This window comes from Oppia nitens, unplaced genomic scaffold, assembly GCF_028296485.1.
Source record: "Oppia nitens isolate AA-2021 unplaced genomic scaffold, nextdenovo-longstitch-racon4-pilon3 scaffold13_pilon_pilon_pilon, whole genome shotgun sequence".
Lineage (NCBI taxonomy): Eukaryota > Metazoa > Arthropoda > Arachnida > Sarcoptiformes > Oppiidae > Oppia > Oppia nitens.
The window spans coordinates 153,562-166,095 of record NW_026533192.1 but is presented as its reverse complement, the minus strand read 5'-3'; the positions used below and the strand labels follow the sequence as shown (position 1 = coordinate 166,095).

Sequence of the window (12,534 nt, the reverse complement as noted above, 5' to 3'; positions counted from 1 at the left end):
TAAAATTACCAATAATTACAAACGATAATGATTTTCAATTTTAGTTGTGTATTATTTCTAAATTTATTATACGGCATTAAAAAAATTGCATTAAAACAGTGCCAAATGATATCAGCAATATTTCTAACAACTATAATAATTGACTCGTTGTTATTGCTTTTATTAGTCTTTAATGCAGAATATTAAATAATAATAATAATAATAATTAATTAGTAAAATAGTAAAAAGTGAAACAAAAAATATGTCAAAATTAATTTTGGTGACGGGAGGGGCCGGTTATGTGGGCTCACACTGTGTACTGGAGTTTCTAAATAAGGAATACAATGTCATAGTAATTGACAATTTAGTTAACTCTACAATTATTAATGGCAATGGACTACCAGAAAGTTTAATTCGTGTCCAACATTTGACGGGAAAAAAGTTAAAACAATTTATTGATGGAGACCTTCGGGACAGTGAGYTATTGGACTCTATATTTTCAAACAACAACATCGATGTTGTCATACATTTTGCTGGACTCAAGGCTGTCGGCGAATCTATAGCCAAACCATTACTCTATTACGACAACAATATTACCGGAACTATCAATTTGTTAAAAGTTATTTATTTATGATAATAATAAATACATATTATAAATATAATTTTTTAAAAACAGTTACATAATTTATATAATTTATTATAAAAATGATATTATCCTTTAATACAGTCAATGGAAAAGTTTAAAGTTAACAAATTGGTGTTTTCTTCGTCCAGCACTGTCTACGGCGAACCGGAAGAGTTGCCGATCACTGAACACTTCCCGACCGGCCAGAACTGTACCAATCCGTACGGCCGAACCAAATATATGTTGGAAGAGATAATGAAAGATCTGTGTGTGGCSTCGCCTGACTGGTCAATCATGTCGTTACGTTATTTCAATCCGGTCGGCGCCCATTTTTCCGCCGATATCGGCGAACAACCTAATGGTGAGCCAAAAAATTTGATGCCTTATATTACTCAAGTGGCAGTCGGTGTAAGAAAAGAGCTGAAAGTGTTTGGCAATGACTATAAAACAAGTGACGGCACCTGTATTCGCGACTATTTGCATATCGAGGATCTGGCGGTCGGACATCTTAAGGCAATTGATAAGATTTATAATAATAATTTTCCCGGTTTTCATGCAATCAATTTGGGCACTGGAAGGGGTTATACAGTTTTGGAGGTATATTATTAATTATATATTTTTAAACATAACGTATTATTAAATAAAAAAATATGCCGTGTTATAAAATACTTTAATTATTATATTTGAATAATTTATATAAATTGTAAAATAGTAATTATTACATAAATCATTAAATCTACTGTTTATTTTACAATAAGGTTATCCAAGCCTTTAAAATGGCCACTGGAGTAAAGATTGCCTACAAAATAGTCGATCGTCGTCCAGGAGATGCCTGTGCCGTCTACGCGGACGCCCGGTTAGCACATGAGGTAATCGGCTGGAAAGCCACGCGCGGACTACAAGACATGTGTTCATCGGCCTGGAAATGGCAACAGAAAAATCCCAATGGATATCGATCTAAAGTTAAATGATCATCAATTTATTTATTTATTTATTTAATTAATTACAACTTAATATTATTATATTATCATTTAATTAATTAATTTTTTTTAGATAKAATCATATTTTTCCAATTTTGTTTTCTAAATTATGAATTGATTWWTWATAATAATAATATGCTAATTTTATATATTAGTTAATTGTTATTTAGTATTTTTTATGTTAACTTTTTTTACATGTTTTTTTTTATTCAATTGCAGTTAATATAAGAGATTTTAAGTTTCAATAATAATGTTGAATAATAATAAATAATGTATAATATGATACAATTTAATTAAGAAAATGTAATCGAAACTTAAAAAATGTTTTTGTAATAAACTAAACTATGKATTTCCAATTTGAATATAAATTTTATTGATCTATTTATCACTTTTTTAATGTTTATCAAAACAATATTAGCAATTATAATTTTGTAAATTAATTGCAATTAGTAATAAAAAATATTTAATCAAAAAATATATATCTGTGGTATATGAATAAAAAAAATATATTAAGATATYTAAGCACTTAGATTAATTACATTAAATATTATTTAAAAAAATTATAGTAACTTTTTTTGAGTTAACTAATTTATATGATTACTATTAACAATAGTCTATTATTATATTTACAATATATTCTATTAATAATATCTAATTTACATTTAATTAATATTTAATAGATGTTACACTACTTGAGTGCAAATGTAAATTACTAAATATTATTTAATAATTTATTTTGATATTTATTATAGACTCACTACTGTACCCGATTGTTTTGCAATTGATAATAACAATATAAAAAATAGGACATGGATGGTTTTGTACCAAAAACGGCCAATTTTGAATGTCGATTTGATATGTTAAATGATGATAAAGTGGGCAGGGTACAAAAGTTTCATTATGACTTTCCATTAGTAGGCAATTTTACATTTACCTGGCAATTGGCGGTAAGTCTATGTATTTTTTTTGATAGCTAGTAATCTATTAATATTAATGTGAATTAAAATTAACAAAACAATTGATTACTATTCATCTATTGTCTAGTTGTCTAATATGAATATGCATGTACTGTGTTGTCATCATTTATTTTTGATAAGAGAGTTAGTTAGACGAACTAAATATGGGTAGATATACATTGAATTGAATWAAATAATATATTAGAAAACTTAAATAATTAATATACAATTGTACCCAATATCAGTGCCATACCGGTGCCAATCAATGATACTAATTATTTGAGACTGCCCGATTCAAATGCAATATTTGCACCTCAACTATCATATATTAAAGATAATGTATGTTGAGTTAAAATTATTATTTTTTATTTTCCTAATTTATAATTATAATCTAAATTTGATTAAATTAGCAAGTTGATATTTGTGTGGACACATTTCAAATAGACGATCAATTTCTATTGTTTTTGGATCCATTTGGTTCACAAATTAGTGCCGCATTGGCTATTATGGGCGGATATTATCTAAACATTAAGTCAAATCCATTACACGGTGTTAGCAATATATTTCATTATGAGGTTAATTAATTAATTAAGTATAATTATTTTGCAATTATTGTATTTATATTAAATTAATTTGTTTGTAAAAACAAATCAGATATGGATTTCAATGTTATTGACAGCACTTTTAGCTGTAATAGTGCTAACTTTTATTTGCTATATAAATGCAGATTTACTTTATAATATGTAAGTAAAGCATAAAATATTAAAATTAATAATTTACTAATATTTACTAATAATAGTTTATTATATTTATTATTATAGTAGACATTCATTATTAGATATATTAGGGCAACAACTTTGGTGTGTATTACACGCAATGTTTATGCATTGTATGTAAAAAAAAATTATTTATTTAAAATTATTTTTTAAAGACATTATATAATTAATTATGTATTTCTTATTAACTATCATTTCTTAAAGCATATCATTTCAAACATTTATGGCGACTCGACTATACAATAATTATAAGCACTTTATTATTAGTTAAAGTTTTTATTTTGATATTTTTTTCATCAGAAATCTTGTCGATCACTATTGATAACTCTTATTCGGTGATCGATACCATTGATGATCTGACTGTGCGATCAAACTTACAATCAGAGATATTTATGAACAGAGATCAGATGGCAGACCTACAGGTTCTCACAAATAGATATTTAATATAATATTTAATATAAATTATTTTTGTTTTTTTAAATACAGAAAGACAAACAATTAAAAGATACCATCAATAAAGTCGATGAAAGCTATTATTTGGGAAATGATTTCAAAGAGCTATTTGAAAGCATCAATGAATTAATTCTTAATATAACTACATATAAAACTCATGTATTATTGGCGGCGCCGACGGCTCTTAAAAATATTGTTGATTTGAATCGACAACTGTATGGAAAAGTCACACATATATCACAAAATACATATAACTATAAAGTTACCGGTTTTGTTGTCAACAAAAATGTCGACCAATTTGTGGGAAATCAGTTTCGAAAGCTGTAAAAATAATTTTAAAATATTAAATATATTTACACTTTTAGATTTTCAATTATAATTAATAGACAGGTATTCTGTTTTTTTTAATAATTTTTGTTTACAATTACAGTATAATGGACTGTCGTGAAACCGGTCTATTGGGTAAATGGATAGACTCTGGACTACAGCAGGCATACAATGCTTTTGCCGATAAATATTTGCAAATATCTGCATTCAAAGTAGTCGACGATTTAGTGATGATTTTGGATGATATCAAAGTAGCTATGGGTCCATATATTGCCGGTCTTGTCATAGCTATCGGTGTATTACTCGTTGAAAATATCAATATTAACACTAATAATAGTAGTATTAATACTAGTAATAGTAGTCATATAAATAATGTAAAGTTTAACAATAATAATATTAATAATAATGAGAAAATTTTTAATAAATATTCCAATAATTTAAACATACAGTTAATGTCTAGTAGATCACAATTAAATAGCATATATGATAAGTATCCATATATTTATCAACATATAAAATAGTAAATGAAATTTACTAATAAATAAATACTAATATATAGTATTATTATTGAAAATTATATTATATAATAGTTTTATTCATCTGTAAAAATATATTAAAACAATATTAAAATACATGTAAAAAGATTATACCAATATTTAGTCTAAAATTCTAAAAACTGTCTAAATTTATTTTTAAATTTTAATCTAATGTAAAACATTAGAATTTTGTTACAATTTATATGTAAACTAATTTTTTAAGATTTAATAAATTAAACACTTTATTCTGATTTTAGTGATTTCACTTAATCAAAGGGTTGACCAAAAAATATGTATTTGAAAGACAATAAATGTAAAGAAAGAGAAATATTTACTAAATTATTGCTTTTAGTGAATGAAATATTCTTAAATTTAAAGTTAATTCAAAAAATAATTTATATTATAGTATTTACATATAAATAATGTACATATAAAACATGTATCATATCTTAATAAATTATAAAATAATTAATTTTTCAATATTATTTTAATAATAATTTTATTTTATTATTAGTTTATTCTATTGGTTAAATAAAATACATTATATTTTTTATACAATTTTAATGATTTATAAATTTAATAAATTTTATTTGTTTATCAGTTTTCTTTAATGTATTAAAGTTTAATGATTAAACATACAGTAATGCTAAACATATTGAAAATCACTAATAGTTTATTGAAAAAATGAAATAAACAATAGACATAATAATAAAAAAATAAACAAGTAATTAATTAAATTGTATTATTTGAAATATTTAACTTGTTTAATCTAAAAAAACAATAAAAATTCACTTAAATATATTAAATTATATATTATGAATAAACTTTTCCATTGTTTTTATTATAATCAAATGTAAATTATTTGACATTGAAATATGTTAAATCTATACTAATTAGTATAATTTATTGATWTATTGACTATTTATTGTTTTCAATTTACTATARATTATATTGAAAATAAATGTAATGATGGATGGGTTTATGCCAAAAAAAGCAAATTTTGACTGTAAATTAACATTATTTAATGAAGATTGGAGTGGTATTATGCAAACGTTTGGTTATGATAAGCAACTAATCGGTAACTTTACATTTACATGGGAGTTGTCGGTAAAAACTATCAAATATTTATATAAATAATAAAAATTATTAAAAAAWATTTTCTTATTATGTCATATAATAACAGTTAGATGATGTTGAAACTAAGGCATTGTGTGCACACTTTTATTTTTTAGCCAAAGAAATGGTCAAAAGGACAAAATTGGGGTAAATTTTAAAAAATCAATATTAAATAAATTATAATTAATTAATTTATTTTTAATATTAATCTTTAGTGCAATTCCTGTATTAGTTAACAGTTCAAGATATTTAGAAATTAATAATGAAACATTTGATCAACAATTATATTATATAAAAAATAATGTTTGTTTTAATACTACAATACTGTATTAATATTAATTTATAATCTAAAATATTATATATATATACAAATGAACAGTTGGCTGATTTAAGTTTAAGTAACTTTGTGATGGAGGACTCATTGGTACCTTATTTTGATTTATTAAAAGCTGATATTGAATCAATGTTTAGCATTTTGGGCGGTTATTACCCAAATGTTAAGGAATCGCCATTGTTTGGCATAATTAGTATTTTTTATGTTGAGGTACTTTGAAAACAATAAAAYAAGAATATTAATAATGAGATTTTATAATAATTTTATGTTTAATATGATTAATAAAAATATTTATTTAAAAAAATATTATAGATATGGATATTAATTTTTRTCTCAYTACTGGTCTCGACTACRAYAYTAACAATAATTGTGATCACAATTTTGAAAAGAGATARTAAAATGAGAAATCAATTAAATGAAACAAATAATTATAACACAACTGTTTTATTTGGATATGAATTGTGGAGCGCTTGGAATGCATTGATTATGCAATGTTTGTATTTATATAAATAAAATTTAATTACTAACTACTCATAAATATATTAATGTTTTTTTATTTAGCATTTAAATACAAACACTTAAACCGAATCGATTATTCCCTAATAATTTGTGTATTATTAATGGCAAAAGTATTTATATTAATGTTGTTTTCATCAGAAATCTTGAGTAGTATTATTGAAAATACTTATTCAACAATCGATTCAATTGACGATTTAATACAACGACCAAACCTAGAGCTCATGAGATTCATGACTGGTCCGACTATTGAAGACGCACTGGTAGATTGAAATGATTTAATAATAAATTTATAATAAATTTTTGCTTAAATCTAGTTTTTAGACAACCAGTAAAAATATATTTTTAATCCAGTTATACATATAGTATGTTAGTTTTATTGTTCAATTATTATTTAGTTAGGTTAGTTTTGGRTGAGGTGGAGGGGTTTGGGTCAAATAATATTTCTATTGGCTCTCTATAATTTAGATTTGTTTCTTAATTTATAATAAAATAAATTAAATTGTTTAATTAAGGGAGAACCACAACTACGGGAGTTTATGTTTAAAATAAAAAATGGTAGCGATTTGGGTCACGATTTTGAGATTCTGCTTCAATTTAGTGAACAACATATTTATAAAATAGGTATCCAACGAACCCATGTATTATTAGCACCCGAATCGTCTATTTCGATAATGTTGGAAATGAATGGGAAATATAAAAAACATGTTTACCATTCAGAGAACAGCTATCTAAACAAAATACAAAGTTTTATTGCTGGCAAACATACCGACAAAAAATTGGTTGAAGCCCTCAAAAATGTGTACGTTTTAATTAAATTGATTAATAAATAAACAGTTTTTTTTAAAGAAAAAATCCTGTAAAAAACAAAACAAAAATTAAATTATTATTTTATTTGAATAGTTTAAGCGATGCCAAAGAGACTGGTTTGCAGGGGAAATGGATAAAGACTGCACTGGAAATTGCTAACAAAATGTATAAAGAAATCAATGAGGATGACTTGATTGACATGTTTGCTAACTATACTGATAAAAGTATTAGTGATGTTAAAACATCAATGTATGTGGATGAATTGAAACTAGCTATAGGTCCCTATAGTGTTGCTATAATATTGGCTATTATTGTATTGCTAGTGGAAAATTATTTTAAAAATAATAATAATAATAATAATGACAATTATAGTTATGTTAATCATAATAATACTAATAGAAAACAATTATCTAAAAAATTCAATGATAGTTATGAAAACAATGAGAAATTATATTTAAAACATATGTTTGCAAATAATATCAAACATATTGAACTAACCAAACGATATCCCTATTTAAATCATAGTATTGTTGTCGATAGATTTAATAGTAAATTTTATGATTATACTACTAATGATTACAATAACTATAATGATTATTAAAATTGTTTAATAATAATAAATATGAAATTAAATTTAATAGTTATTTATTTAATTCAAGAATAATATTTTTAATGGTCTTTTTGTTTTGTTTTGAGTGCACATTAATTAAATGACATTGAAATCTGAAAAAAATTTAAATTACAAAAATGTAAAAAAATTACCAATATATTTTTATTAATACTATTAATTTACTCTATAGAGTCTATAATATAGATCAAAATTAAACTTTATAAAACAAAATTGTACAAATAACCTAGTACATATTAAATGAGTAAGTGTTTGTTTAACTTACTCATTGTTTGTTATAAATTATGAAAATTACTATTAAATATCTGTTAAATTAGTTATGTTATATATGTATCACAAAGTTATCATGATAACACTTAATTTTGATCACTAAATATAATAAAATAAATCAAATGTGTTCTTTGCAATTTTAATAATAATAAAATACTAAAAATTTCTAAAATATTATATATTTTTATAAAAATAAAAATAATAGATTATATAATATAATTCAATGATTGAATAATACATTATATAGARTATATTATATATTTTTAAACACTTAAACAATTATTTTTATTTATGTTTACTTAAACATATGTTGCATATTGAATAAAATTATTTATTTAAACCTATAATAAAATATTGTATAAATAAAATAATGTAGATTGTTAATTTTAAACGTTTATTTTAATTATTTAATGTTGACAACAATAGTGGTATTATGCAAACATTTGGTTATAATGATAGATTAGTTGGCAATTTTACATTTACATATTTATCTGTTGTATTGTTAATGTCTATTTTAAAAAATAAATAATATTGTTTTTAATTATTTTCTAATTTAATAAAAGATCGATAATTTAAATATTATTTGGTTAACGAATTGGTCTAATTATCAATTAAAATGTAATAGTATTTGTTATTTTTTTGTATTATTAAATTTATAATATATTTATTTTATTATTATTTATATTACTCTAGTTTATTTTTAATGCTATTAAATTGTAAATATTAATTTAAGTATAACTATTTATGAAATATTTATAAGAAAATAATAAAATTTAATAAATTGATCTAGTGCAATTGCCTTACAACTTGATAACAATAAATATTTAAAATTGGCAATAAGTTTTGCACAATTATTAGAGATGGGCAAATAGAAAGTTTCTAATAAATTTCCCTGAGAAAGTTTCTAGAAAGTTTCTCAGGAATAAATTTCTATAGAAATTTAACTTTTTTGTTATACTATGGGATCCCCATCTCTATAGATATATTAAAACTATAAATATATTAATGAGACACTACTATACATATAATATTATACTATATAATGTAGATTACTGTATAATACTATATTATACAAATGGGATACCTATATAAATAATTATAATTATTTAATAATAATCAGTTTTATAAAATTTTATTCACCATTTTATTATATCATAGTTTAATATAATTAAATAAATAAATTTTTTACTTTAATTAATAATTAAAATACTAATACTAATATTTAAATATTACTTATAAAAACAATGTTAAAGATAACAAATATTGAGAAAACAAAATTAACCATGGGGATCCCATAAATAGAAATTTCTTTTAGAAACTTTCTAGAAATTTCTCTATTATTTTATAAATTTCTCTTTTTTGCCAACACTAACAATTATACTATCTTAAAAATAATGTTAGTATTAAAATTATAGATTATTATATAAATTATAAATATAAATTTTAATATACACATTAAAAATCTAAAGCTAATTTTTGTTTAATATATATAAAATAAATATTTTTATTTTTTAAATAGTTAGTAGACATCATTGAGTCTTTAATTACAGTACAGTACAATACAGTACCTGTTGTACTAACTATAAAATTACTACTAAATTCATTTGCGTTTATATCTTATTATTATTTAACAGTTTCTTGATACCACTTAAATGGAAATGTATAGAAAATTACTAGTACTTATAGTATATGATTAAATTTAATAAAAATTATTAAYCTTGCACTTAAGTATAACCTTGGTTACGTTTTGCTACCATTTACATATACATTTTTTTTATTTTAATCTAAATTATGACATAATTTTATTTTTTGCAATTATTATCAATATATTTTTATTTGTTTTCTTGAATATTAATAACATTAATTTTATTTTATTATGAATAACAAAATATAATTTTTAGAATAATTTAATTAAAAAAACTTAATATAAATTAGATTAGTTACTAAATATTTATAAATAATCAATTCAATTTCACTAAAAATATGTGTTCATATTTTGATATTTTATATACATTAWAATTATGTAATCTTATATTTTATCAAATACTTAAATTAATYAATCAAACAAAGACATCCATTTAGTAATTAAATTTTGTAATGAATTGAATTAAATAACTTTTATGTGATAATATAACTTATATTAGTATTTCCTACATTTGGTGTAATATTTTCAATATAGTAAATATCAATACAAAAGATATACAGTATATATATATATATAATATTAARAAAGCATAAAATCTATAAACYATATCATTAATATTTATTTTTAGTATTTATACATTATATAATACAATATAATAACTATTTAAAAATTTATCTATATAAACTATATAAATATAATTAGATCTCATGTGCCTAATTTGATAACAAAAATGTTATAAAGTAAATAAAYAATTTTAAACAAAGTTAATCAACTTTTGCTTTGTTTTAAATTTTTATATAAATATCCGATTAATTATTGAAAAACAATTATATAATTATTTTAAATTTAATTGAAACTAAATATTATTGAATATTTTTTGTTGTTGAAAATATTGTTATAAATTGGTTACAAAATATGAAATATTTGTTAATATTCATTGTATTTGTGTGTTTGGTAAACAATTATTKTAATTGTGATGAAGAATGGGAACAATTTAAAGTAAATATCATTAAAAAAATTATAAATAAATTATTTATTTCAATAATTATTAAAATATTTTCAAACAAATCTATATTTTAATTATTATTTATACACTAGAAATTGTATGACAAAATATACAAATCGACATYAGATGAACAGTTACATTACAAACAATACCTGTCCACTAAACATGAGATATTGGCACACAATCAGCGATACAATGAAGGCAAAGAGTCATACTATAAGGGTGTCAATAAGTTTTCCGATATGGTATGTCTTTACTCTAGTATTTTAAATAATTAATATTTTYTATGTTTTAGACATTAAAAGAAGTACAAACRTTATCAATGGGTTACCGATCCGTACCACAAGTCCAGTTGACCGGTGCTCGGCTACATGAGCCCAATGGTAACTTAAGTTCATTGCCTAAATCGGTTGACTGGCGCACCAAAAATTTGGTGACACCCGTTAAAAATCAAGGCGGTTGTGGTTCGTGATGGCCTTCTCAGTGGTCGGTGCTCTGGAAGGACAGCACTCTAAAGCAACTAAAGATTTGGTTTCGTTGTCCGAACAAAATCTGGTTGACTGTACCCGTGATATAGGCAACTATGGCTGTGGTGGTGGTTGGCCTTACATTGCCTATGAATATGTTATACGAGTGGCACAAGTAAGTCATAACAGTAGATTCATATTATTGCTTTTAAAAAATAATTAATATGATTTCATTATATACTATATATACTTTTAGGGAATCGACACCGAAAATGCTTATCCATATAAAGGTGATGACCAAAAATGCAATTACAGTACAACATCCATAGGCGCTAAGGCAACAGCGTTTGCTATACTGACGCCGGGCAACGAATCCATACTACAAGAAGCCGTGGCCACTATCGGTCCCATATCGGTGTGCATCGAGGCGTCGGGCAATTTTATGTCCTATTCGGGCGGTCTTTTCAATGACAAGACCTGTTCGCCAAACTTTAATCGCATCAATCACTGTGTGTTGGCTGTCGGTTACGGAACTGACAGTAAAACAGGCAAAGACTATTGGCTGGTGAAGAACTCGTGGGGAACTGAGTTTGGAGAACAGGGATATATTAGGATGAGCCGAAACAATCACAATCAATGCGCTATATCGACACTGGCCTCATATCCTGATGTTTTTCCTACAATTTAATTAACTTAATATAACTAAAAATTATGATTATGTAATACTGTTGTGCTATATTGTTAAAYAGTGTTATGTTTTAAATATWATTTTATTTTTTTTTTGTTTTTGTTATTTAATTTTAAAATACAATGTTAAATTGATAATATAAACTATTCATAATAGCTTTTTTACATATATTTCCTAACACTGATTATTATTAATTACTTTATTAATTTAATTATTTCTAATTAAAAATATTTATTGAAATTATATGAAAATATATATATTTAATTACTAAGTTATAAATTTTCCAGTTTAATATTGTTTGTGAGGTTCAAGGTTTCTAAAAAAATCATTATAAATTTGATGATTTATAGTTTTTAATGTTTWAAAAAAATTACTGTATCTCAATAAACACTAAACTAATTATATTATTAAATGTTAAAAAA

The 12,534-nt window shown here is 23.0% G+C and overlaps 1 protein-coding gene and 1 pseudogene across 1 annotated transcript; both read left to right on the top strand.

Moving 5' to 3' along the window:
* Positions 1 to 232: 232 nt before the first annotated feature.
* On the top strand, positions 233 to 1,575 carry LOC128959178 (UDP-glucose 4-epimerase-like). Its single transcript, XM_054305121.1, has 3 exons — positions 233 to 598; positions 707 to 1,201; positions 1,363 to 1,575. Exons 1-3 carry the CDS (start codon positions 242 to 244, stop codon positions 1,573 to 1,575), a joined length of 1,065 nt encoding a protein of 354 aa, XP_054161096.1. The 5' UTR covers positions 233 to 241.
* Positions 1,576 to 10,843: 9,268 nt separating this feature from the next.
* Positions 10,844 to 12,112, top strand: LOC128959167 (procathepsin L-like; annotated as a pseudogene).
* Positions 12,113 to 12,534: the final 422 nt, after the last annotated feature.